This window comes from Nelusetta ayraudi, unplaced genomic scaffold (assembly GCF_046127955.1).
Source record: "Nelusetta ayraudi isolate G7.1 ecotype Tasmania unplaced genomic scaffold, CSIRO-AGI_Nayr_v1 ptg000026l, whole genome shotgun sequence".
NCBI classification, from domain to species: domain Eukaryota; kingdom Metazoa; phylum Chordata; class Actinopteri; order Tetraodontiformes; family Monacanthidae; genus Nelusetta; species Nelusetta ayraudi.
Genome location: NW_027466076.1, coordinates 4,217,501 through 4,245,000, shown reverse-complemented (window position 1 = coordinate 4,245,000; position 27,500 = coordinate 4,217,501). Strand labels below are relative to the sequence as shown.

Here is a 27,500-nt window from a genome sequence, read left to right as displayed (position 1 = left end):
TAAATATACAAACTTACGAACTAAATTAAGTTTATACAACTAGATGACAGAAAACAGAAAACAACAAAATACAAACTCCAGTTATAATAGAGTGCAGGAATTCAACTGTAAGAACACTGGAGAAATGTATAAGTCTATATAAATATATATATATATATATATATATATATATATATATATATATATATATATATATACATGTATACATAGCATTAGCTTTCCTTGCACGTTCACCTGCTGTCAGCAGCCAATGTTTTCTTCATTACGTATCGTCACAAAACTCTTCTGAACACCTAAAGCAAACTCAAAAGGAGGCTTCTGATTACCGTGGATGGGTTTCATCGATGTTCATCTCGTAGAGATTCTTCTTGGCATCCGTATCGTACAGTCGCACCGTGCCGACGCCGCTGCCCAGGAGCAACTGAACGCGAGAAGCACATCCACACAGGCACAGAGTTGAGTGCATTACTGTACGTAAAGCTCGACATGAGCCCAAACTCCTCAACGCTGGTGTTTCTTCTCAGTCAAGTTCATACCAGCCTGTCGGGTTTGGTGGCCCACTCCAGCGACAGCAGAGGAGACTTGGACATTATGGTGGCTTTGGTCTGAATGAGGGGGTTCGGTAATGACCAAACCTGTGGAAAAGACAAACCGGGGGAAAAGGAAGTTTAATTGGGTCACGATTGGCCGGAGTGACCTCGAAAACGTGAGACGTTAACGTGCGATGCTGATGGACCTTGATGACTCCGTCCACGTCCAAGCTGGCGACCCGGCGACCCGAGGAGTCGACCCTGAGAGTGAAGCCCGAGATGTTAGGTGAGAACAGGCAGCGTCCGTCTTCCTGAACTCCACCTATTGCACTGCGTTCCTGACCGACCTGCAGTGCATGATGGAGGAGTGGTGCTCTCCGTACTCCTCCTGGCTCAGTTTGATGAAGGGCTGCTCTGCTGGGAGGCCTCCTCCCTCTGGGCCTCCTCCACTACTCCTACTGTTTGAGGAGGAGTCCAGAGTGTCACTGCTGGTCTCCACAACAGCATCTGCATCTCCCACCTCCACTTTCTTGTCTTGTGTCTGGCAAGAAAAAACAAAAAAAACCCAAAAAACATACTGTGTTTTTATGTATAACTGCTTAAAAGTCCAGTGTGTGATATTTGGCGTGATATATGATTTTTACATTGGTAAAAACTTAATATACCGCCCTTAACTACATTAATGAAAGTGTATAATCGCACTGCAATAAGGTTTGCTGATACTGAAATACTAATAACTGAAAAATGACAATGTGAACCTAACTAATAACTAGATTTAAAAAAAGTTTTCAAAAAGTACCTGTGATGGTGGTTTGAAGAAAAGCTCCTTCCTCTCTTTCTCATGATCCTGGAACCTCCTGTTTCTGGGATGAGCCGTCTGCTGCGCTGCCTGGCTGGCTGCCTGGCTGGCTGCCTGGCTGGCTGCCTGGCCGGATGACTGCTGGGAGCCGGCAGGCTCGATGGTCGCTGGCTGGGAGGAAGACGATGGCTTCGGCTCCTTGGCCTGGACGCAGTCCTTGGACTTTGCAGGCTGGACGAGACACATTTTGTTGGAACTTTGCTCTGGTTAATTTTCAATTGACATTAAAGCAACATGTTTTCTACACATCCCGTGATATATTAATTATTATTTATAGGCTATATATATATATATATGTAAGGAAGTGAGGAAGCAGCCGGGTCGAACCAGGCTGAGCTGGGGCTCCTTCTTGCCGCCTGCCTGCTGGCTGGGCGAGGAGCCGGAGGGCAGCAGAGGGGGTTTGGCGGGGGTGCGTCGGCCCTGCGGCAGGAAGGTGGAGAAGAAGTTCCTGGAGGGGGGGGTGGCGGCGCTGACGGCTCGCTGACTCGTCACCAGGTCCCTGAGAGGGAGAGAGAGAGAGAGAGAGAGAGAGAGAGAGAGGATGAAGTGACAGAGTTTAGGAAAACGTGTAATTAATTGTGAGCGTTGGCTTCATTCAGGACACTTACTGTATGGAAGCAGATTCTCAGGTTAACAAATCAGAGCGAGATTTCATATCCATTCATCCCCCCCGCCCCCCCAAAATCCAAAAAATACAGGTTGCAAACCTTCCAATACCAACTAAACGACAGTGTTGGGCAAAATGATTACAAATTTTTGGCAGCTGTTTTCCCTGAATGCCCTGATTGCCATTAAAAATCATATTACAAAAGAAATATCTGCATATACCATATACATCATAAATATTTACTGCTAATAATGCTGCTGATAACATGTAGATATATTTGCTTTTTTATCACTTATCCTTCTCTTTGCATCACTTTTTGTTGCTGTCCAATTAATTATCCAATTATCCAATAAACTGTTAACAATTTTAGCATCAGTCCAATGAGAACAACGTTCTCCTTCTGGCTAGCGCTGCTTATGTGCTGTGCACCTTATAGAATAGAACATAATAGAATAGATGTACTTTATTGATCCTCAATTGGGAAACTAAACCTTTTTACATGCTTTTTTTTTTTTTTTTTACATGCAACTGGAAAACTTGCCAGAATTGTTCGTTAACGATCCGATTAAAGAGCCAAATTAAATACCCACAAAAAAACCCAACAATTCAACCCGTGAATTGTTTATTTGGTAACAACTGCAACAAAGCACACAGTTGAAAACAGACACCACACTGAAGAGCTAACAGTCAATTCATTAAATCTCAAACAATGTGAAAAAATAGTGGAGGACTCCTTCATTTAAATCTCACACGACTCCTTCCAATTCAGACCTTTGTTCTGAAAAAAATCCTAGTCAACTCTCTGAAATCTCAGAACATCAGCGCTTCAATACAATCCTGAGTACATTAGAAATAACTAGAAATAGTTCACAATATGCAAAAGGGTTTTTTGGCACACTTCATGCAGCAGGAGGCCGGAAACGGCTGAATATTAAATAACAGAGGAAAACAACAACATTATTCTGTATACAGACTAAACCTTACGGAAGTATTCACTATTAAAAATACTAAATAGTAATTCAAACAGTGCAGGTGAGGTCAAACTGAGCGAGCAGCGATACTAAAGTGCTGTGGTGGGCGTACCTAGTGGCTCAACATTAAACATGAGAAACATTGGGATCGAAAAAAACCCAAAAAACCCCGTAACATTTAAAACCATTTTGTAACCTGTTAAGATGAGTTTTTATTCATGAAAATGTGCAAACAGACGCTCACATGCAGCCTGTTCATCCACCATCAGTGGAGAGGAGAGCAGTTTAGACTGTCTGCCACTGTATGAATGTGTATATATATATAAACTGTATATATTATTATATCGATCTATCTATCCTTAAGGTTCTAGAGATTTATGGAGAGATATTCAACATGTTTCTCTTTGTTGCATAATTACATATATCTTGCTCATATATTTGATGTCTTCAGTATCTATTTGCAGTGTCAAAAGTTGTAAAGATAAAAAAAAAAAATTGCATGGGAAGGTGTCCAATCGTTTGACTGGTAGTGTATATAGATCATTTCTTTTTTAAAAAGCAAGGATTTCTGCGTTGCAACTTTTAAAGTCGGACGTGTGCGGCTGCCGTATCGTTTGTCATCAGTCATCAGTAGTAAATATACAGTATATAGTGAGGTGAGTGTCTCACAGCTCAGTGTCTCCCAGTCGGTCCATGTTCTGGACGTAGGCCGGCAGCTTGTGGTGGACCGTCTGCTCTCCGTCCCGCTGTTGCTGCTGCTGCTGCTCCACCCGGCTCTCCGTCTGCAGCGCAAACAGCTGCAGAGGGCGAGCAGAGAAGAAGAAAAAGAAGAAGTGAAGCGGAGCAACTGTGATCGATGAGATTATGTTTATTCATTTATAATTAACGTATAATCTATCCATCATGTTTAAGATAAAAAGAAAAAAACAGTCAATAAACTCTAAATAATAAACTCTGCAATCTTATTTCTCTTTTTCTGGAGCCTTTGGGGAGGTAGTTTGCAGAGCACTTCCCTTGTCAGTGGTTAATAGCTGAGCGAGAGTTGAGAGAGGGTCGGAATTTTGCCAAGCATAACATTTGTGAGCGCTGCAATCTAAAATGCAACCACTTGGTATCACTGTTTTTCCTCAAAACCTTCAAATATTACACGCTCACAAAAATTTGAAAAATCCGTCCAGAAAGATTCCTAAAACACCCAAATATAAGTGCACACACTGTACCTTTAAGTCCTGATTGTGCAAGTTAGACAGACAGAATGATGTAAATGAAAATGTTTAGAATCACACGTGACTTTGGTCTCACAATCTGGCGGAACTGCTCGTTCTCTTCGGTCAGACTGGTCGTCCGCTGGACCTCGGCGTCGAAGCTCAGCAGGACCGGCTGAGGTGAGAACCAGTTAAGGACCCAACAATCACACAGCCGCTAAACAGACAACATCACGAGCCACGACGAGACATGCGGCGCACAGTTTGCCCTTCAGGATATGCATGCACTGGAAGAGGACAGACAGGAAGTTGTGCAGCGACACCAGGAAGGTGTCGGCCCACTGGCGGGAGAAGTACGGAGAGAAGGCCGAGTTCTGCTCGGGCGAGGGGATGAACGGCAGGATGAACCAGTCCCTCCACTCGGCCTGGCCCTGCAGCTCCGAGGCCTGCCTCAGGAAGAACTCCTGCGTCTTCTCCAAATTGCCTTTCTGGAAACGCAACCAAAAAAAGGGAGAGAAAAGAGGAAGAAATTCTGTCGTTATGCATTTATTATTCACGCAACAGCCTGATGGTGTGATTGGTTTGTGTTCAGGCTGCCCACCTGAACGGTGTTGACCACGTAGTATCTGTACAGGCTGGTCCTCAGCTTGTTGACAGTCGTCCTGTAGACGTCCTCCAGCCGCGAGAAGAGACGTCGGTCCAGGTAGAGCCAGTACTCCTTCAGGCCGAACAGGTCGTAGCTCTGCACCAACTGCTGCAGCTGATCGATGATCTTATCCACCTGCACGCACACTGCATGGTTAATATACACGCGTGTGTGTATATATACATATCAGGATAACAGTCCATCAAAGTCTTCCTACCCTGAAGCCTTTCTCTTTGTCAGCCTTAATTTCACTGTCCAGGTGTTTGAGGGTGGAGGTGAAGCCGCGGTAAATCAGGTACTCTCTCACGTGCTCGTCCGTCCTCTCCACGGCAGACCCCATGTTGATGGATTCCCCCTGTGGCAAATAGCATGATGCACAATCACACGCACATTAAAAACTAGCAACACAGAGATGTATTAGCCGAGCCAGCACACTTTTTTTTTTTTTTTTTTACCCGGAAATAGCCACAATTCTGCACCAAAAGATTTTTTTTTTTTTTTAAGAAATTGGATCAGAAACGAAAGAAGAAGAAGACTTTACACACTTAATTTACAAAAACAGACTGAAAACGATGCATGTTTTGCCAACATAAATAAGATTTTTAAAAAAAAAAAAAAGAAGAAGAAGAAGAAGAAGAAGAAGAAGAAGAAGAAGAAGAAGAAGAAGAAGAAGACTGTCTTACCCTGATGTTGAGTCGAGATAAACGTCACTTTCGCTGAATTCTGGAGTTATTTCTATTTCACTCTGTCGTCAAATAGAAGTTCCAACCAGCAAAAACGGTATTATTTCCCCCCTGCTGGTTCTTGTTCGTTAGTTAAGACGTTGAATATTGAGCGCACAGCGTTGAAATCGGCTGCCCCCTCAGTAGAGGAAACTCTCTTCCTGTTGTGTTTCCTCACTGGCGGTCATGTGACAGCCAGACCGTATGACGTTCACACCGTCCGTCCAGGCGCACTGCTATCTGGTGGCGAAATAGTATAATGACGCTTCGTGTTGAGGGGCGTTTCTCGAATATAATAAAAACACACATTTTAAAGGGGATTTTAAAACAAAAGTATTTCTCACGGCAACAAATACACAAACGATTTATTGGCAAACATTCAACAAATGTGCACAACGAAGAAGTGGTCTGGTTGAGATAGTTACAGGGTAAACACTGTGCAGTTACTAAGCAACAAGGGCAAACAAAAAGCTCAGAGTGGAGAGACAAAATACCAGCAAGAAGAAATGGGGGAACATTTAAATGAATAACAACATGAACTGAGGAGAAGTAAGTACGGAAACCACCATCAAGGCTACTTTTAAAATGCAGTTTTAGCTGCGTTTCCATGATACCTAGAATTGCGCAAAAACCTAAATATGGCAATAAAAAAACTTGTCATGGAAACACCTAAACTTGGAAAAACTTCTCAAATATGGCTTTCAAGGGAAACATCTGCAAATCGCAATTATTCTTTGTCAAAAGTTTAGAATTATCGCTTTTATTTTTCAGAAAACTGTAATGGAAACACAGCGGATGATGTAGCCCAGGGTTGTGTGGCTTCAATCCCAGATTAAAGTCATCTGAAAGTGCCACCTGCCCTATAAATTAAGATTTTACCATCACTTTCATGAGTTTCCCATTGACCGAAGTTCTTCAAATCTGCTATTAGCAAAGTAAAAGACAAAGCAAATGTTAGTTGTTTTAATTAGTTCTCCCCAAGTGTATATAAATTGCAGTGTGCTCTCAATATAAGGGTTGTCAGAAGAGGTCGACAAGATGGCTGCCTTATCCGAAGTTGAGAAGAGTATTGAAGACGAGGATTACGAGGATGGGACGCCAAAGACGGAGCAAACCCAAGTTTCCAGCAGAACCGCTGGAGGCGGAGGAACGTTCCACCAGCAAACCATCTCCAAAATCCCTGAGGTGGTGGACGACTTCCTGAGGAACTTCCTCAGGAAGGCCGGCTTGACCCGGACGCTGAAGAGCTTCGAGGCGGAGTGGTACGGCTCGGCCCAGCGCCGCCTGGCGGGGAGCCTGGGGATGGCGACCAGTCGCGGGGTGCTCTTCATCCCCGACGCGCTCACCTTCCGCCAGCTCCTCTATGGGGAGCTGCAGAGGGCCTGCGCCGAGACGCACCTGCTCAAGCAGGACGTGCTGGTGGCGGGCGAGCGGCTGGTCAAGGTGCAGCGGGAGCGGAGCTTCCACCGGCTGCTGTACCGTCAGGTTAGTGTTGTCGTACTCCAGATTGGTCTTGGTCTCGAAACTGCTTTTTAAGGTTCTCTGATATATAAAGTCTCGGTCTTGAACCCCAATTGTCTTGGTCTGGTCTCAAACTCGATACTCTGGTCTTGATAATGTCTTGGTCTCGGTTGGTCGGTTGGTGCGGTCTTGGCTGCAACACTACGCCAGGTGGCCCAGGACAAGAACAAGCTCATCGAGGAGTTCAAGCAGTTCAGGGCGCACCTGGAGTCCTACGAGCCCATCCTGCGTCAGCTGGACGACAAGTACCAGGCGGCGCTCAGGCACAAGATGCTCATCAACCTCAGGAAGGAGCGGATCCAGAACAGCAAGCAAGCCAAGCCGGGCCCGGCCGGAACCCAGAGCCAAGAGGAGAAGAAGAGCAGCGGGAGGCGCATCAGCAGCGGCGGCGCTCACAAGTCTGTGGCGAAAGCCGCCGTGGGCGAGGACTTCACCTCCTCCATGGGAATGACTGCAGAGAGATCCGAGTCTCTGAAGACCATCAGCACCCTGGAGTTGTCCTGCTCCATCAGAGCCCACCAGATGGCCATCAGCTGCATCCACCTGCACCCCCGCAAGAGGATCCTCGCCTCGGCCAGCGACGACTGCACCTGGCGGCTCTGGGCGCTGCCGTCCCAGGGCGAGAAAGTCAGTCCTTTGTCTCACTTTCATTTTATTTTGTTTTATTCAAACGGGTTAAAAGAATATGGCAAAAATGTGGACTTTGGGTTACACTAGTGAGACCACAAGTGTTCAATAATAATTGGCAGCTTAATGAAGCAAAACTCTTACAACACACAATGAACTAAGGATCCTTTTGATGTGTGTTGCCAGGTCAGTCAGATGATCCTGACGGGCCACGGCCACTCTGATTGGCTGTCTGGCTGCATTTTTCACCCCGACGGAACCAAGCTGGCGACCACCAGTGGAGACAGCATGGTAAGGTCCCTGCTGGTCCCAGTTCTCCTGGTTCTGGCTCACCAGTAAATTATTATAGGTGGTGTTTATAATGATGTACCTACAATGAACCGCATTCAGTCACCATTAAAACTGCTCGCTGCACCACAGGTGCGCCTCTGGGACTTCTCTGCGGGCGGCTGCGTGCTGGTGCTGTCGGGCCACGGCCAGCCCACCTGGGGCTGCTCCTTCCACTCGTCGGGCCAGCTGCTGGCCTCCTGCTCGGCCGACCGCACGGCCAAGCTGTGGGACCTGAGGAGCCAGTGCTGCCGGCTGACGCTGCGGCGCCACACGGCCTCCGTCAACAGCGTCTGCTTCCTGCCCTTCTCCCACCTGCTGCTCACAGCCTCGGCCGACCGCAGCCTGGCGGTGTGGGACGCCCGGCTGGGCCTGTGCACGCTCGCCTTCCACGGCCACCGCCACCCCTGCAACCACGCCGCCTTCGGCCCCACGGGCACCATGGTGGCCTCGTGCGACGCTTACGGCACCGTGCACCTGTGGGACCCGCGGCAGCCGGCGCTGCCCATCTCCACGCTGGCGGCCGGGCCCATGGCGGCCAACCAGGTGTGCTTCAGCCCGGCCGGGAAGAGGCTGGCTGTGGCCTGCAGCGACAGCCTGCTCAGGGTGGTGGAGGTGGACTCCTGCGAGGTCAGCGTGCTGTCGGGCCACAGGGACGACGTGCACAGCGTGACCTTCGACCACAAGGGGGAGTCGGTGATGTCGGCGGGGAGGGACGGCATCATCAACATCTGGTCTCGTAGGGAGTAACTGACTTTCTTTCCATGGAACTTACAGTGGGCCCAGGTTTTTATTTTTTTTATTTTATTTTTTCTTACAAGCCAACAGGGAAAAAAATGTTGTTCGCAGTGAAACACATTGTAACAACCGACCTCCCTTTACATTTGTATTTTAAAAAGCTGCTTAAATAAATTCTCTTTTTCAAAACTGTCGCCTTATTTTAGTGGCTTGGCAAGTCGCACTTGACGTCAACACCTGTGCAAATTCTAACATGGCACTGGAAACGCAATTATGAACTCAATACATATCTCAGTAAACACGGCATAGCATATCGTATGTAACACGTAGAGATGTAACATGTAACACTTTGTAACATGGATCTCACCGATGATATATAATAGAGCATTTATGACAGTGTTATAAATAGCGCTGTTGGCAATTCAACCCTTCATTCATATCTGCACTTTCTTTTCTCTGAGTTTTAGTCTGATTTCCTCCATCTCAGAGGATGAAGACGAGTAGTGCCCTTCATCTTCATCCTTCTCCCTCTCCTCCTCCTCCTCCTCCCCTCGGTCTTTGTCTCTGGGTTCTTCCACCAGCTGCTTGAGACGACCCAGGTGGAGCAGAGCTCTGCTGATCAAACGACTCATATTAATATGTTGCTGTTAATTCACATGCAATGAAGATCTTGGGAAGATCACTGCAGGTTACGGAATGTTATGAAATACATAAGTTACATGTACCTCTGGAGCGACGGTCCACCAGGAGAACTTTCTAGCCCTTCACCAGCTTCAGGCCTCTACGGCACAAACACAGCAGACATTTAAAAACACTGTATGAAAAATTGAAATATAATTTTCCTATAATGTTCATGTATCCTGAGGTGAGATTACGCTCACGTTCGTCAGGACCGAACACTCCTCCATGTGGAGCCTCTGATTGGCTGTGGAGGCTCCGGGCGACGGCTGCCGTCGCTGCAGCTCCGCCTCCACTGCCTGCAGTCTGAACAGCATCTGTTTCAAAGCCTCTGCTGGACCCGGCTGCTTCCACACGCTGCTGTCTCGGTCACTGAGTCGAATCTGGGCCTGAGTGAGGCAGCAAAGGGAAGAGACTGACTGGCTGATTCTGGAGGCGTCTGAATTGTTTTGCCATCAAGGAAGGTGGTGGAGAAACCATGACAACGGTTGGTTAGTTGGAGCGAAATCATGTGCGTTGTGTTGATGACAATGAAATTCACTAAAATAAATAAGATTTTCTTTCTAAACCAAACTAAGCGAGTGAACAAAGGATTTTATTATCATGTTTTTAGGGGGGGGGGGGCTCCACTCAGAAGATCTACTGTCTTGTACCTGAGATCCTCCGTCTGTCAACGCGTCTGTGTCGCCCCCTGCTGCTGCTGCTCCGAGGTCCCTGCAAAAAAAAAAAAAAAAAAGGTACATCTATATTAACGTTCACAGTTAAAGCGTCAATTTATTATTTTTTTTTCTAAAGGACTGACATAGTGACGCGCTGATGGTGCGAAGAAGAAAAGAGCTGCAGCTCCTCTGTGTCCTCCGGGCTGAGAGCCTCTTTAGCGCCACCACTAAGACAGACTGCAACAACAAGAGCTGGACATTAATGTTCATTTCTTCAGAATACCTGCAAGTCTCACTGAATAAAATTTGATTAAAAAAAAAAAAAGATGAGGACATCAGTTCAGTAAAAAGTTAATAAGTGAAGATTTTACTTCTCCTCTCAGTAGCGTCCAATGGCCCCGTGCACGATAAGAAAGGTGGATAAAGGATGAATGGAATGAAAAAGTTAGAGGAGAAGAAGGAGAACCTGGAGTCGCGGGTGGAGTCGTGGACTCGGCTGAACCTCCAGGGCAGAGTTCTCCTTCAGCCCTCTGAGACAGAGAACTCAGGACCTGATCAGCCTTCTGGATCAGAGACTCAATCCTGTTGTCTAAGAGGAGCAAAGCAGGAGAACAAAATAAATAAAATAAAGGCTGGCACATATTTAGGGGTGAGATTTTGCACTCGCACACATGCGCGCACACACACCTCTGAAGAGTGTCTCAATGACGTCCGATCCTTTCTTCTTGGTTGCTAGGAGAGAAATCTGTTCTGCGAACTGCAGCCGGAGGTCTCGGAGAGTCTGCTGGCTTTCAGCCTGATGTCAATAATGATAACAGTGAGGAGAATCATTCATTCGAATGCAAATCATACAGACTTAAGACTCAAAAGGTACAATAGAAAAAAAAAACAGGCCTTATGTAATCTACTAGATATTACATTCCATTAGTCAATACTGAATATTGAACACGGTCAGGGAATAAGGGATCAATGTTAGATTTCAACATTATTATATTGGAAACTGTGTCACAATACTGCCACCTCATTAGAATTAAAACCTGAATTAAAACCACAACAGAGGAATACAAATCCTCTGGGGCCCTGATGACACACTTCCACACACCCTGATCAGTGGTCATGTAAGCAGCCGTATAAATCAAAGTCAAGCTATGAAAGAATCACATTAAAGTTCATACGTGTGCACGTTCGTCATAATCCTCCAGCTCTGCCACCCAGGATGGAGCTCCTGACGCTGGTGCAGCAGATGAATAAAAACCTGAGAAGATAAAATATGACCACCTCACAAACCAATCGGGGGGGGGGGGGGTTAAACAATAAATACATCAACAAACCAACAAACAAAAGGTTGAGTGTTTAATACTTGGCTTGATTTATGAGTTTTATATTGGTAAAAGCATAACTTACTGCACATAAATACATGAATCAAAGTGTATACTCGCAGTGCAACAAAGGTAATTTGGTTTCCCGACTCTAAGAACAAATCTTATATGCACATATATATATATAAGAATATCCCTGACTGGCAGAGGGGCAATGTGCAAAACATACTACATAACTGCAAAATAATATGTTGAGATTTCCATACCAAGCTCCTCCCACTCCTCCCACCCTGCTCCCTCAGTGGGTGGCGGCGGGTTGCTGAGTTCGCAGTGCTGGACCCAGGCTGGGTACTTCAGGTCGGGCACACTGGTGAGTCCAGAACAGCCCATTTCACTTCTGTTGCTGGTGAACCAGCGAGGAAGGTGGAGCGACGCAGCTGGCTCTGCTCCCTGCGACCCTGCTGCCCAGCGAGGCTTCCACAGAGAGAAACATCAAACACCGGGGTTATCAGAGCAGCCTTGGGAAGGCAGAGGTCAGGAAACACTGATGGGTTTCAAAATGGAAAGATCCAGTGTGTAATATCTGGCTTGATTGGTCATTTTTACATTGCTAAAAGCTTAATATACTGGCCAGAAATACATACATAAATAGATATCAAATAAACCAACGAAGAAAAAGAAGAAGATGAGGTATCCAGGTTTGGGTGTGCAACCCACTGTAGTTCCCTGGCAATCTCAGGAGGGGGAGGGAAAGATGCTGCAATCTGAAAAGCAACCACTTGATGTTGCTGTTTCTTCCTCAAAATCTCAAATATTACACACTGGACCTTGAAGGCTACACATAGTAAAGCTCCTTCCAACAGACACAGAAACATTTGTGGCTCGTCAAGACATTAAAGAGAAAAAGATTCTGCGGAATTGAAATTGAAAGCATCGTAACAATTATGTTTTTTTTGTGTGTCCAACATGAGGGAGCTTTATGGCTGCAATACTGCACAGTGATGATGAGCCAGTACTGATAAATGGAAGTGTTACATCATATGTACTGTCATCACTAGGAGCTATTTATTAACTAGCTGAGCTACTGTTGATTTAAAGATGGTTTCTATGGTTATCTTGGCACGACGGAAACTCAGTTGCAGCAGTTGTTGATTAAATTTTTTGGTTAGTTTGGGTTCAAGCAAGTTGCTTCATGTTCTCAAAATGAGAACTTCTTTCATCAAGCGTTAAATATTTGAGTTCCCTGTAGTCAGTTTTGGTCCTATAAAACACCAAGTGAAGGCAAACAAGTGAAATATAAATAAAACTTAAGAACTCTGCACGGTGTTGTGGCCTGGACTGGAGAAGAGAGCAAGAAGGAGAAAATGAGGGAAAAACATGAATAAAAAAAATCACCTGATGGCAGCTGACTGAGGAGAAGTCAACCTGCGGCTTCAATGGAACCGCACTTTGTCTTCTGCCAAGTAAAGAAGGAATAATTAATACCAAATAAACTATAATCCAGGTCTGCTGAGAGACAGATCCGCCGCGGGCTGTTACTACCTGAGGACAGTGGCGCCACCTCCAGGACTGGGGTGGTGTTGATTTCGTGAGGGGACGGTGCAGCTGCTGCCGTTCAATCTCTCGCAGTTTTTACGTGCAAATGCGGAGCGGCGGAGGTGCTGCTGAGGTTGAGAGGCCCCCGACTGTTTCAGGAGCCCTGCATAGCACACAGAAGGAGGTATGAGAGGTAAATAAATAGATAGATAGATAGATAGATAGAGACTTCATTGATCCCTTTGGGATGACACCCTCAGGGAAATTAACACTTCCAGCAGCAGTAGCAGCACACAATATCTTGTTTTTCCCTTTCTTACTCAAAAATATTTTATTTTATTCCTTTATTTCTTGTTACCTAATATAATTTCCCTTTTCTTTGCACTACTGTTGCTGTATTTGCAAACTTCCCCAATGTGGGATTGATAAAGACATTCTATTCTACTCTATTCTGTCTATGAGAAGAAGGTGGACGAGGTATCCAGGTTTGGTTGTGCAGGCCACCGTAGTTCACTGGCAAGTTCAGGAGGGGGAGGGAGAGAGTTAAAGACGCCGCAATTTGAAATGTAACCACTCGATGTTGCCGTTTCTTCCTCAAAATCTCCAAATATTACACACGCAATTTCACATTAAACTGTCGCCTGACGACGTCAAACACCGTAACATCATACAGCAAGCAGAGGCATGGCGAGGACGATGAGCGAGCACCTTGGAGGAAGGCCGAGGTGTGCGTGACGGGCATGGAGCCGTCGTGAGGGATGGACAGTAACTCATCCGTGGTCATGGAGAGTCGGTCTCTGTTGACGCGGTGACGCAGGGAGCTGAGCGGGAGATTCAGGAAGTCCAGTTCTCTCTCCGTCAGACGCTCCCTCAGCACTGGGGGGTGAAAGCACCAAGCAGAAACTCTCATTCAGAGCAGAGAATAGATTCATCGAGAAATTTTACGACACAACAGCAGGAGTCAGTAACCTGACAGGATCCAGTGCACTTTGAATCAGGCCCAGCTACACAGACCAGTTAGGAGCAGTCGCTGTTTAGTGACGGTATCTCTGTATGGTGACCTACCATCTTTGTTTCTAAGTGTACTCAGTTTGGGTCTGCTCGGGGTACCGCACGGTCCATTGGGTCTTCTTGGCAGTGGCTTCGGGTCATGGCAGCAGTTCTCAAAATCTGCAATGTAGGCATCCAGGGCTGCAGAAGCCGAGTCGTAATCCTGAAACCAGCCAAGAAAGTCATCCACATTAGTTTATGTACATGAAGGAGCTGTCGTCAGCGAAGTGACGCCAAAACACCGAAGCGGCAGAACAGAACCTTGTCTCTGTATCTGAAGGTGGTGTTGTGTTCAGGAACCATCAAGCTGCTTCTGAGGTGACCTGAGCTGGACAGTAACGACGTCACCGTTGACTCTGGAGACATGGCAGAACTGGCCACACTGCTGGACTCCATGCTGGGAAACAGAAAGCGGAGTGCTGGTGAGGGATTTGCGACACAGAAGAGGTTTTTTTTCTTCTTCCCCATCTACTTTATATTTTTAGTTGAACTATAAAGTGTATTTAAAAGGGAATAAGGAATGCAAACACGTCACATACTTCACATAATACTGGATTCCTTATTGCATTTTCACCATCCTGATCTTGATCTTATGGTTTTCCAGGCGTCTCAACCAGTCAGTGAGCCTGGACTGGAAATGGTTGAATAGAAAGAAACCTCTGCCCACTGCAGTTCAAGCAAAAAGCAAAAAACAAAACAAAAATGTTCAAGTATTTATGTACAGAAAATACTGGCATGAAATTCTTAGGAACCATGAGCCATTTTTAAAAAAAAATTAAAACAAACAAACAAACACACACAACTAATTCACTCCCAGAAAGTAGACAGGTTCAGTTCGGGCAACTGGATTTGTTCTTGCGATCTTGAAGATGAAAGGTTTCTTCAGTTCAGAACTGAACTGACTTCACTTTTGAACTGAAAAAAGTTCAGAACGGAACTGAATTCAGAACCAAAGAAGCCTTTCGGGTGAGAGGCGAAACGTTTTCAAGATCGCAAGTACGCAGTCCAGTTGCCCGAACTGAACCCTTGTACTTTGAGACGACTTGGATGACTGAGACCCTTCACAGACAGTTAACGACGTCCTCCTACTTGTCACTCACCGTGATTCAGTCTGCAGAGCTGCACAACATTCAAAGCTCCCGGGTTAAAATCACAGCTGAGCTCAGCGAAGCCCTGCAGGCGTTGCGACGCCACCCGAACAGCATTTAAACCAATGATGGATTCAAACGAACAACGGAAAGATGCAAACACGACCAAAAATAGTCGATGACGAGACTATTGAAGACTATTGAAACTATTCGTCCATCTCACCGAGACTAACTTCGCTCGCTTTACTTATAGGAAGCTTCTGTTTCCGCTGTTGTCACGTCAACCAGAAAAGCAGGTCACGTGATCGGCAATTCGAACTAATAATGTTCTAATATTGTTCACGTCGTCGTATCATTTACGGGCGATGTATTTACTTTTTTGCGAATAGAACTAAAAAAGTTATTACTTTTAAACAAAGTTAATCTGATCATCTTCCGGTCGCGTAAATCATAATATTTCCATACCGCGTAAAACCGCCTAGTTTTGCTGATTTTTTTTTTGTTAAGACAACGTAAATACATTTAGTGAAAAACGGTACGTTTAACCGATACCAAGAGGAAAAAAGTATTCCCCCCCCCCTTTTTTTTTATTTTTTTTTAATTTTTTTTTTAAGGATGTGTACGCTTCCAATGCAGTAAAATAAATAAATAAATACCAAACTTCCTGTGTCTCGGTTATTCTGCAGTGCCGCCTAGCGACACGGAGGACTGTAAGCAACCTTACGCCATCTACCGTACTAAAAATCAATAAATGTCCAGTCCAATTAAAATAATTTTGACATGATATTGAAATAGCCATTTAAAAAAAGATGTCAAAACTCTATGTGGCCCTCTGACATACAAAATGTCAATGTTTGTCAATTATGCAAAGCCGCTCATCATATATACTCTGAATATCACTGATAACTGAATTTGGTTAATTGTGTCTTTATTTAAGGTATTAACAGACACAAGACTATTTTGAGACGTTATTTTCGTACCTTTTACACGTTTCATGCATTTACATGTTTCAACGGTAGTTTCTGTATCCCTCAGAAGGTCCTTCTAACAAAAATAACGTCTCAAAATAGTAATGTGTGTGTAAAAAAATGGTAATGATAATATAACGCACTAGACTACCCACATTAAAAAAAAAAAAATCTCGATTTGAGATTGAGACTTTCTGAAAAAGGATTAGTTTATGTGTGCGCAGTATCTCCCTCAAGTAAGCAGTGTATGAACCTTATATATCGATGACCTTTTCCTTCAGTGCCCCATGAATGCTCGCAGGCCCCTTTAAGTGACAGATGCACAGGGAGCCGTGTGACGTCACAGGGGGCAGGGAAAAACAGCACTCTTCTTCCCTTCACTGGCTGGAGGAACACATAAAACACTGCCAGGCTAACGAGTTGACTCACGACAAAATACCAACGATATACATGAAAGCTCTATAAAATACTATTATTTCATGTCCAATAAATAAAAGATATAATTACACCGTATTTATTAATTATAAAACTTGTTTATACATCACTGATTCAATTGTACTTTTTTTTTTAGTCATGCCTTCTCATTAAATGCAAAAGAGTTGTGTTGTGTTTTACGTTTTTCAAACAGTAGCTACTAAAAGTAAACAAAATAAAATAAAAATAAAATTATGGGTAGGTGCTAGCGAAACTGAAATTAGCATTTACTATGATCTCATTTAAAATGACAGGAAACACATTCTCAAGTCTACGTACAAAAAAGTATTCCGTGCGCCGTGAAGTGCGTTACTATCGCACGTAAAAATTCCTGACGACGTACATGCGTGCGAGTGTACGTGTGTGTACGTGCGTGTTTGTGTGTGTGTGTGTGTGTGTGTGCCGACTAAAAAAAAAAGGGGGAAAAAAAGTCGTCAACCCGGCTTCCGTACGCAAGAGAATGCGTGCGTACGTACGTACGTGCGCGCGAATGTATGTGTGGTGTGTGTGTGTGAGTGCGTGAGCCCGTGTCGAAACGTCACGCCCCGCCGCTCGCCGTTGGTCCAGTCCGGCTCAGCTCGGCTCAGACGAGCCGCTGCTCCCTCTGGAGGAGGAAATTGACAAAATCCAGCAGGAGGAGTGAAGTCAAGTGAAGCCATTTTTACGTTTCACTATTCCGGGACGTCCCAGGCAGCTCCGTGGCCCGGACTACCGGACCCGGACTAACCGGACCCGGGCCACTTATATTTTTCGTATCGCAACTTTAACCCGAAATAACCCCCGTTAAAGCAGCCGGAGTGAGGGAGAGGGGGAGGGAGGGAGTGACGGAAGAAGGGAGGGAGCGAGGGAGAGTTGCCGTTAACGTAACGTCGGTGACGTACGTTGTTGGTCCGCCCGGGCTGCTGCTGCTGCTGCTGCCGCTGCCGCCGCTCCGCTGGCTCAACCACCGCCACCGCCACCAGCACCAGCACCAGCACCAGCGCTGAAGTGTGAGGAGGCTCCTTCCTCGGCGGTGCCCACCAAAACGGCACGACAACACCGTACATTGGGAAGTAGGAGCCGGCGGTGATGGAGAAGAAGAGGGCGGACTGTCCCGCTCTGCCGCCCGGCTGGAAGAAAGAAGAAGTGATCAGGAAGTCCGGGCTAAGCGCTGGAAAGAGCGACGTCTATTACTACAGGTATTCCTCCGACCACTGATCTCCACAGCTAGTTTTGCTTTCCTATCACTTCCGGACCGCTCATCGATCGGGGGTGGGGGGGTTCAGCCGGCCGGTGGCCGTTGACCCCTGACCCCCAGCCGGTCATCGTCCGATGGAAAGCTGTTGCTGATTAAAGCGATACGTGTGTGTGCCCCCCCCCCGACCGCCAGTCAATCACTCACTGTCGAGAGAAGTTTCAAGGCTGTGCAGCTTTAATTAAAACACTTTAAACTTCTTCGCCTGAAGTTCAAAGTGCTTGTGTTTGTTAGTCAGCTGTGCAGGAAGCTGCGCAGCGCTGCGCGTCATTCACAGCGCTCGTTGTTCTTACTAAATGGATATTTCAGACATTTATGTACATACATACATACATAAATGTAGTGTATGTATGTATGTATGTATGTATGTGTGGGTATATGTGCGTACAGATATATGTGTATGTATTTCCGTACGTACATGTGTGTATGTATGTATATATGGGTGTGTCTGTGGCTGTCAACAGGCTGTTGGTAGCAGAGAGATTTTCTACGAACCAGCAGTTCCGTCTTGTTTGTTTCGTTTCAGCGTTCAGTTGGACTTCCCTAGGTTTCACATGCCTCCTTCAAACGCTGCCCGGTTTTCTTTTCGGTTAATTCATCTTCAGGGATGAGAGGCGTCGATGAGTGGGACTCGTATTGTGTCATGGATTTGACACAGTGAAAAATCAGTGCAACCCGCTTGCACTGAAAAATCCGAATTGTATATACAAAATTGTGCGGGTCTGGTAAAAAAAAAAAAAAATCTTATGCCGACGTTTGAAATGAAGTAAATATCTGATTGCACTGAGTTTCTCCACATACATTTTTTAAAAATATGTTTGAGCCAGTGAAGAAAACCCTGTATCACACCAGAGGCCCTACGATGCGTCACCGTTGACCATTGACCCGCAACAGTCATTCAATGGGAAGTCAGCCAACAAAAAGTTAGATTTCAAATTGTCCTGTACACATAAAGCCAAGCGAAACCAGTCGTCATAGTTTCAAAATTTGCTTTCCCGTTGTTTTTTTGCAGGCGCTTATGACACAATTTAAAATTCATACACATTTGTTAGCCTATACTTTCCTGCGCAATTTAGTAACATTATGACTAAGTTATTTTCCAAGGTCTGGCCTTCAGCACAGGCCAACAAAGACCACATGAAAGACTGGCAGACTTGCCACTATTCAAATTTGTCTAATAAATATTAGTACCCGTATATGATTGTATATTTTAAAACAAAAACCAAACATGTAATTAAAACATACCACCGCTACTACAAAAGTTAAGCGAGCACTCAGTGCTTGAACGATTCACCGTGAGAGTCTTCAGAGCTGCAACCCGTCATGACTCACTCGTTGCTTCCACTGTGGGAGGGTAAATATTTCGTATTTTGTGTGTGTGTGTGTTTTCAGGCCTAATTCAATACTGTCGTCAAACATGACACGCAAAACTACTTGAATTCCAACTTTAAGGCGCTCACCTCCATTTACCCTTCAGGGGGCCTGAAACACAAAGGGCTGCGCCTCAGCGGCCCCGTGGCTACTTCCTGAGTTTGCTAAGTTACCCGACAGTTAAAAAAAAAAAAAGGGTCTTCAATCGATGGATTAATCGCTGGATTAATTAATTGATTAATCAACTTTATTTGTGATTTTCACAACCAAAGGCATCCCAAAGCGAGTCTTCTGGATTTCTATATCTCGTTTTCTCAGCACACACGCACACACACACACACACACACGCACACACACACACACCACTCCTCCCGGGGGGGCCAATCGGCCAGTGTGCGCCTTTGTTTCATCGTAGCTTTTGTTCATTTCTGCAATTCACTCATTTGGGAGCGTTTTTAAATGCGAGGACTTAATAATTTATGACCGTAAGTCAAAAGTCAAAAGTTTGGACACACCTTCTCATGAGATTTCTTTTTTTTTTTTTTTTTATTTTTTTTTTTATCTTTTTTATCTTTACAACCACAATCTTTCTCCACTGCAGACAGATACTGAAGACATCAAATATATGAGCAATACATATGTAACTAACCAAAATAACTCTAATAAATATAAAGCATATAACAAAAAGCATATTAATATGCTTTTTGTTAAAAGGTGGCTATTTTGAAGAATTGAAATATGAAACGTGTTTGACTTATTTGACACTTTTATTGTCTCCTACATACTTCCATGTGTGAGTTCATATGTAGTTTTGACGCCCGCAGTGAGAAGCTGCAATGTCAGTAGTCATGAGAATGAAAGAAAAGACATTCAAATTCATCGGGTGAGTCCGAACTTTTGGTCAACGTTTCCTCAGACGGCCGCCAGAAATGCCACGGAGTCCGGGGCCGACGCTTCCCTTCAAAACGCAGCTCGTCTCGGGAGGGAGGGAGGGAGGCGGGGACCATTCCGTCGCAACAATTTTTCGCTTTTCCCCTCCTGCTTCTGTAGCCGCGTTCGTTTCACAGCACTCGACGCTGCACTGGCACGCAGTGATGTCACTCCAGGTGCAGGCCTTGCGGTGAGGCCGTGACGCTGGCGCCGCTGCTGGAGCTGCTGGCTGCGCTCACAGGCCGCCGCCGCTCACTTCCTGTTTTTCAGCAGCTCAATCAGCTTAACAGCTCAGCGTCAGTCCCATCCGAGGCCCCCCCTCCCCACCCCCCGCGCCCCACCTCCACCGTCACATCCTGGACGAGATCAAGGGTTCAGCGGCGGGACTCTCTCTCTCTCTCTCTCTCTCTCTCTCTCTATCTCGCTCTCTCTCTCGCTCTCTCACTCTCTCTCTCTCTCTCTCTCTCTCTCTCTCTCTCTCTCCCCGCTTTCAGTTTGCCTCGTAATGTGACTCATCAGTTCCAGTAACAAGGTGGTGGTGGTGGTGGTGGTGGGGGGAGGGGGGGGCCTTGCTGACTAGTCAGCAGGTCAACTTACTGGAAGAGGCGGCAACACCCTGCTACGGGCTGCGTCTCCGTCGGCCGTGGCTACGTCTTGGCGAAGGAAAAAAAACATCAACAACAAAAAAAAAATGGCCCGGGGTTGTTGTAATTTGTTGTCATTTTTCTCCGCTTTTTAATTTTTGAAATGACGTTTCAAAGACAAATACTGAATGCGACGACGCCCCGAAACATTGTGTGTCATTACGATCCTCAGTCTCACACACACACACACACACACACACACCCGTGTAGTGCCTACACACACAGCTGCTGACCTACATGTCAGAGGAGCGCCTAATGAGCGTGCGTCTCCTGCGCTGCTGTGCTCGTACGAACGAGGTCAAAGTTTCGGCCCCTTTCGAATGCTTTGATTGTATTTTCCCCTCCAAAAATAAATAAATTCAAGACAAAGGTCAAAGGTTAAACGTTATTTCAAATGGCTTCAGGTTCAGTATTCTGACCTATAATAAACCAACGAAGAAGAAGGTCACTTCGCAGGCCACTGTAGCTCACTGGCAAGCTCAGGAGACAGGAGAGGACATAATTGAAAGAGCGCTGGAATCTAAAAACCTCCAATATTATACACCCAACCTTTAAACGTGTTGCTGGGTAGATAAACCACTGGCTATGGGTGGGCACTGGTGTCTGATGTGATGTCATCACTGACATAAGAATTGTTCGGGAGATAAAGGACGTCATTTTCACGCTTCGTCTTTACATTTACGCTGTTGCTGCTGTCAGGAAGTGACATAGCAACGGGGAACTGGAACGCTGTTACTCCACAGATCCATGTCAGGTTTTGCTTCTTGCATTGTGTGCTGAGTGAAGATAGCAGACTTGCGGCTGTTGGAGAATGTAAAATAGATACTGGGCTACTATCAGGGTGGTCCCCCAAGCCTGGAAAAAAAATGCGAGGGTTATGTAAAGAAGGGCATCCGGTGTAAAAACCTCAGCTGCGGCGCCCCCTGAAGGGGACAGGCTGGAAGGACTTGCTGTTGTCGCAGGGTTTCTTATCAACCTCTCCTATCAGTTAACAGACAGTTGAAAGTCAAGACTCGTCTGGTAGCGATTACATCAACGTAATCGCATCTAACAAAACCAAAAGAACAACAGTCATTTTTTTTTTCTCCTCCCACTCGCGTGACTGTGCCACTCTGCTGCTGCTGCCACGTCGCATCATCAGTTCCCCGTCTGTGGTATTGCTTAAATGCAACTCACTCACCTTCTCGGACCCTGGATGACGCAAGTTTGATCAGCAGTTTGCATCGGTTTGCGTTACAGTTTTTCTACGGTGATGCGTTCATGACAGATGAAAGCGTCTTGGCTCATTGTTTATTCCAGTGGGAGTATTTATAGTGCACACGTCCGACCTGCAAATTTTTATTTAAAAAAAATATTCCTGTTGGACCTGTTGCACTAGACCAGGCATGGGCAAACTACGGCTCGGGGGCCATACGCGGCCCGTGAATCTTTTTAATCCGGCCTGCCGATATTTGAAGATATAATATTAATAGTCAGTAAGTCATAAAATAGTTGTACTTTTCATTGTTTTAAGACTCCTTTCAATACAGAGTTAAACACCGCGAGGCTTCAAAGACTCTGACGTGGTTGCAGCTTTGCTTTGGTTCCTTTTTATTTGACATTAAATCACATATTTTCTACATATCCCTTGATACGATCCATCTGCTGCTGCTCCGGCTCCCCTCTCTGTCACATTTTACAACCCACTGTGGCCCCACCAGTCAAAAGGTTTGCCCGGCCCTGTTATAGACAGATGATATAGATATTATGAGTGACATTAGAGCTTCTCCCCCTGTTAAGCTAGCACTGGAACGTATTGCTCCTCTCTTGCTAACCGTGCCAACACGATGTCGGTTGAAAACCGAGTTTGCCGAGGCGGTTGCCTGTCGCAGCGGTTTAAAAAAAAAGAAGACGCACGCTAGTCGAGCGCAACAGCAGCTCGCAGTGTTCAGTGCGCTGACAGACCGCGCAGGAAATTGCTTTGTCACCGCCAGCAACATTTTGCAGGCGTGGACGCAGCACTGAGCGACTTCTGAAATGATTGTGAAATCCAGCAAAGGGCTTTTAAATTGGACGAGGAATTTGCTGATTTTTTTCTTGGAAATGTTACGCCAGTTGGTTCAGTTAAAATGCTTTTTTGACCCCCATAAATCCGGGAAAATTATTATTATTATTTTTTTGTCCCCGCGTCGTTGCGACTTTAAGATTACGCGCCTAATTTGTGAGATTTGTGAGGAACTTTTTGACTGGTGAGGCCACGATAGGTTCTCAAATGTGACGGAGCAGCAGCAGCAGATGGATGGAGTGTTCTGGTGACCCACCTCGTAGGAGGAAAAAAATAGAAGAAAACCACCGCACGGTGTTTCGCTCTTTATTGAAATGACTCTTGAAACACTGCACAAATGGATGAAATACAGCTGTTTTACGTCCTCCTGACTATTAATATCATTTCCTCAAGTTGGGCGGGCCGGATCAAACAGCTTCACGGGCCGCCCCTGTCTGGTCTAATGCTGAAGTCTTTCGCCAGGCAGTATTTGGCGAGCAACACGTGCGACCGGCGTGACAACGGTCGACCAACAGCTTCCACAGATTCGCTGTGTTTTTCGAGCCTCCTGTGTGAACAAAAGAAAAACAACCAAAAAGCAACCCTACTTGTTGCACTTTGAAAGTGAGCAACGTCAGCGGCGTCGCCTTTGTTGAAGTGAAACCCGACTGCAGAATGCAGCGTCTCAGTCAGATGTTGCAAGCGAGAGCTGCAGCTTTCGTCGCCTCAATGGTCCGGAGATCCTGTGGGCGAGCGATGGAAGCAGCTTCGCCTTCAGGGGTTTCGGCCTCGCTCTTCTTTTTTATTCGTCTATATTTGCTGCATGATGAAGAGCAACGTATCTTTAAAAAAAATAAATAAATAAATAAAAATTCTTGACCTGCCTCGGAGCTGCTCAGATGAAATCCCTCTCGGGTGCGGCGATAACAAATAGTTACAGCGGAGCAGATCTCGGTAGTTTAACGGCATTCTGCTCTTCTGTAATTAGGCCCCGGGGTTTATTTAATCCTCAAGCTCATTAACCACCCTCGCGAGCTCGTCGTGAAGCACGCGCATATATTGCTGTTGGCGTGTGTGTGGCGTTTAGAGTTCCGACATTTTTCTTTAAAGTCAGAAATATAAGGAGAAAGGTGAGAGTTTCATTCTCTTCTTTGAAGGCCCAAAGAGAATCTGCTGCTAGGAGAGTTCCAGTCAGGCCATCGGCTGCAACCTGGCAACCAGGTGTAACTGGAGGAATTCAGCTCAGCATGGCAAATCATAGCACTCATTTTCACACTCACACAAATTTACCCCACAAAAATAAAAAATGCGAGTCTAAATTATTGAAATTATTGAATTGAAGTGTATCTCCTGCAAAATAAATACCCAACATTTTCTCTCTAAATATATATATATATATATATATACATATATATATATATATGTACATATATATATATTTGAACCCCCCCCCCCCCACCCACCAAGCCACGACCCAATCGAAACAGCTCCGCGACCCACTTTTGTGTCACGACCCATCAGTTGAGAAACTCAGATTTAGACCATGTTTGAGTCCATATTCACCATATATACTCTGCCAAGCTTCACTTGACCTATCTTACATTTATTTTGTCAGTTTAATCATCATCGTCATCATCATCCCCCCCCGGCAACCCCGGCTTTCATATGAGGCACTTCATTTCCTGCGCTGTCTGCCAGTTTCCGAGCTTGACCAACGAGTGTCAAGACTTCAAGGCTGCTTCTCGAAACAGGAAGTGCAGAGTTGCTCCGCTCTGAGGAAGCGCGGCGACAAAGGACGTGCAGGACGAGGCGCGAGACAAACTACAAAGACCCCTGGGGGGGGGGCTTTATCTGAAGTCTGACGGCTCCACCAGCCCAGGTCCTCTGAGTCATCTGAGCCGCCGCGGGCTCAGTTCACCTGACTGTTGAGCTGCAGCCTCCTCACCCACGGCCATCACTGCATTGATCTGTTTGTTTGACCTTTGACCTTTGAGAGCAAGCCATATGTATATACATGCAAGTGTATTTGGGTACATCTTGCACATGGACAAGCACTTTATTGCGCCATAATTCCCATAGTCATGTAGATTCCTATACAGTTACTATATTATATTATATTATATTATATTATATTATGTTATATTATATTTATAATATTATACTGCACTATTGCACCATTATTATTTTACTGATATTATTACTATCACCGTTGATATCATTATTAGATATTGTAATGATATAGTGTCATATTTGACATGCTATTGTTTGCAACTAATTGCATTATATTATATTGAACAGTATTGCATACACTCTTATCTGTACTCGCCACTTTTTATTTGTTTTTTAATTTAATTTAATTTAATTTAATTTAATTTAATTTAATTTTTATTCCCCCCCACCCGCCTTCCCATCTTCTCATGGCATTAACCAGAGTGTCATAGTAGGAAAGACCTAACTAAAGTGAGCAGGGGCCCAATCTGGATCAATTTGTACTTAACCAAGCAGTTGCTCCTTTTACTCGACCGCACAGCCGCCCGACACGTTCGCTTATTATCACCTTCACACATGGCACACTGCAGCTGCAGCAGTCAAGGCAAACCTCGCATCCATACACACCAGGCATGGGCAAACCACGGCCCGGGGACCTTATACGGCCCGCTGGGCTTTATAATCCGGCCCGCCGAACTTGGAAGGAATCATATAGATTGTGAGTAAGTCAAAGGAAATAGCTGTATTTCATCCATACGAGAGGTGCGGTTCAGCATCAAATTGCGAGCTTTGCGTTTTCGGTGAGAGGAGCAGAGGAGGGCAGTTGGCAACCTACGGTTTCACACCTGCAAAACCTGCAAGGGCAACAGCGTCACAGACGTGTTGCGGCACGGCGGAGCGGCGGTCATTGACGTCGCTTCCAAACCAGGAGGCTGTGCTTTGGCTCCAGATCCCTGGAACCAGCGCGCAGACTTCTTTCCGCAGCCCAGAGCCTTGCATGTTCGGCTTACTGGCGTGAAGGTCCAGTGTGTCAAATTTGGCCTGATTTATGACTCTTTGATCTTGGTAAACGCTTAATATACATGGATAAAAGTGTGCAATCGCAGCACAGTTAAAGCAGTTTGTTTTTTCTTTTCTTTTTTCGTCCTTGCGTCGAATTTCGCGGAACGGCTGGACGTCTGACCACTCAAAATGATGTTGGCATCCCGATGACATCACATACTGACTATTGATATAATTTCTTCAAGCATCAGCGGGCCGGATTAGAAAGCCTAGCGGGCTGCATGTGGCCGTAGTTTGCCAACGCCTGGTCTCGCTAGCTTGCGGCGCCATTTTTAATGTTAGCCCCCCTGACGGTGGCGCTAACTACGAACGGCGCTGTCAGGAGGGCTTCCTTCAAACATCCAACACACTGGACCTTTGATTATCTGGAGATGTTGATGTGAGTGTCGGCCCTGCGATAAACTGGCAACCGCCACCAAAAGTCATGTGGCCGTTATCTGCGGCACCCCGACCACTCTTGAGCGCAGGATAAGCGGCGATGGAGGACGGACGGACAGACGGACGGACGGACGGACGGCCAATGCAAATGCTGTTTTCTCATGACGAGAGTCGATTAAAAATGCATTCCTGTGACTCAGCTGATCTGCAATCTGTCTCCCATCTCCTCTCCCATCTCCTCCTCCTCCTCCTCCTCCTCCTCCTCTTCTTCAGTCCCTCGGGGAAGAAGTTCAGGAGTAAACCCCAGTTGGCCCGCTGCCTGGGCAACGCGGTGGACCTGGGATGCTTCGACTTCAGGACGGGCAAGATGATGCCCGGGAAGCTGCAGAAGAACAAGCAGAGACTCCGACACGACCCGCTGAGCCTGGCCAAGGTAGCGACTGCAGGACTTCACTGAGCGGAGCGCTGAGGCTGCGGCGGTGTTCCGCTCTTCCAGCTCAGGTGGTCAGGCGACAAATACGGGGAGCGGTGGTGAAAACCGTGGCCCGCAGAATTCATTCCAGACGCGTTCCAATGCCACAGTACAACACTGCCGTCACACAATAAATTGGATTTGTATTTGCCTAAACTGGCTTTTTAGATTTTTGCCAACGCTAGCTGCGTTGCCTTGACAGTTTTTCGCAAAATAAAACCGATATTTCTAAAATTTCGACACAGTGCAATTCCGATTTTTGCAGGTTTTCCTATTGAATGATGTGAAGCGCATAAGCCGTCATTCTGGTCAGACCTTGTCCCGCGAGCCCCCACTGTGAGGAGGATGACGAGCTGGTCACGTGACCCCCGTACGTCACGATCCGCTGACGTGTAAATGCCAAAAAGTTGTTTCCGCGACACGTTTGCGATGTACCTCCGTATGGATACGTGTGAAAAACGATAGTTTCGCTATTTCGGTTTCGCGCAATTCTCGTGGTCATGGAAACGCAGTGGGTGCCACAGCTGCACCACCGTGTCGCCCATGAAAAGCCTCGATTTCATTTTGAATTCCCGATCTCACTCACTTCACTCTTTACAGTTTTATGTGGCCGATTACTGCAGCAGAGTCTGTGTGTAGTTGTGCGTGCGTGCGTGCGTGCACACTGCATGCAAATGCGCGTAGGTTCCCTCTTTTTCAGAGGACTCTTGCGTGGAGGAGTCGACACGACCGTTATCTCTCCGTGCTCCTCACACTGCAGCCTCATGCAAATCTACGCGCGATATTTTAGGTTCTGCGCAATTCTAGGGGTCATGGAAACGCAGCTAAGTGTGACCCCCAGCGATGATGAACTGGACACTCGGCCCCGGGCG

At 46.0% G+C, this 27,500-nt stretch overlaps 4 protein-coding genes across 5 annotated transcripts in view; 2 read left to right on the top strand and 2 right to left on the bottom strand.

Annotated features, from left to right (window-relative positions):
* The window catches only part of wdr91 (WD repeat domain 91), an 8,300-nt gene extending 2,561 nt beyond the window's left edge, over window positions 1-5,739 (bottom strand). The window contains exons 1-12 of the mRNA XM_076029182.1: window positions 5,502-5,739; window positions 5,036-5,173; window positions 4,774-4,953; window positions 4,454-4,660; window positions 4,270-4,353; window positions 3,637-3,764; window positions 1,717-1,888; window positions 1,330-1,560; window positions 878-1,071; window positions 737-791; window positions 537-635; window positions 327-421 (exon numbers count right to left, since the gene is read on the bottom strand). Coding sequence (XP_075885297.1) covers window positions 327-421; window positions 537-635; window positions 737-791; window positions 878-1,071; window positions 1,330-1,560; window positions 1,717-1,888; window positions 3,637-3,764; window positions 4,270-4,353; window positions 4,454-4,660; window positions 4,774-4,953; window positions 5,036-5,158 — 1,568 coding nt within the window. The 5' untranslated portion in view covers window positions 5,159-5,173; window positions 5,502-5,739. The remainder of the gene's footprint in view (window positions 1-326; window positions 422-536; window positions 636-736; window positions 792-877; window positions 1,072-1,329; window positions 1,561-1,716; window positions 1,889-3,636; window positions 3,765-4,269; window positions 4,354-4,453; window positions 4,661-4,773; window positions 4,954-5,035; window positions 5,174-5,501) is intronic.
* Window positions 5,740-6,147: 408 nt separating this feature from the next.
* On the top strand, window positions 6,148-8,942 carry spag16 (sperm associated antigen 16). The gene is made up of 4 exons (XM_076029183.1): window positions 6,148-7,025; window positions 7,212-7,688; window positions 7,875-7,979; window positions 8,109-8,942. The coding sequence occupies exons 1-4, from the start codon at window positions 6,579-6,581 to the stop codon at window positions 8,763-8,765; spliced, it is 1,686 nt and encodes a 561-aa protein (XP_075885298.1). The 5' UTR covers window positions 6,148-6,578; the 3' UTR covers window positions 8,766-8,942.
* On the bottom strand, window positions 8,799-15,637 carry cunh18orf54 (chromosome unknown C18orf54 homolog). The gene is made up of 16 exons (XM_076029185.1): window positions 15,096-15,637; window positions 14,535-14,661; window positions 14,257-14,392; window positions 14,011-14,158; window positions 13,654-13,821; window positions 12,952-13,108; window positions 12,806-12,865; window positions 11,676-11,890; window positions 11,266-11,345; window positions 10,778-10,886; window positions 10,557-10,679; window positions 10,234-10,327; window positions 10,085-10,145; window positions 9,635-9,820; window positions 9,479-9,534; window positions 8,799-9,368 (listed from the first exon to the last, which is right to left on the bottom strand). The coding sequence occupies exons 3-16, from the start codon at window positions 14,389-14,391 to the stop codon at window positions 9,188-9,190; spliced, it is 1,773 nt and encodes a 590-aa protein (XP_075885300.1). The 5' UTR covers window position 14,392; window positions 14,535-14,661; window positions 15,096-15,637; the 3' UTR covers window positions 8,799-9,187.
* Window positions 15,638-17,068: 1,431 nt separating this feature from the next.
* The window catches only part of mbd2 (methyl-CpG binding domain protein 2), a 25,869-nt gene continuing 15,437 nt past the window's right edge, over window positions 17,069-27,500 (top strand). For both annotated transcript variants that reach the window (XR_012927055.1, XM_076029184.1), the window contains exons 1-2: window positions 17,069-17,703; window positions 26,430-26,589. Coding sequence is in view for 1 of the 2 variants with exons in the window: in XM_076029184.1 (XP_075885299.1) it covers window positions 17,594-17,703; window positions 26,430-26,589 (270 nt within the window). In the remaining variant the exon portion in view is untranslated. The remainder of the gene's footprint in view (window positions 17,704-26,429; window positions 26,590-27,500) is intronic.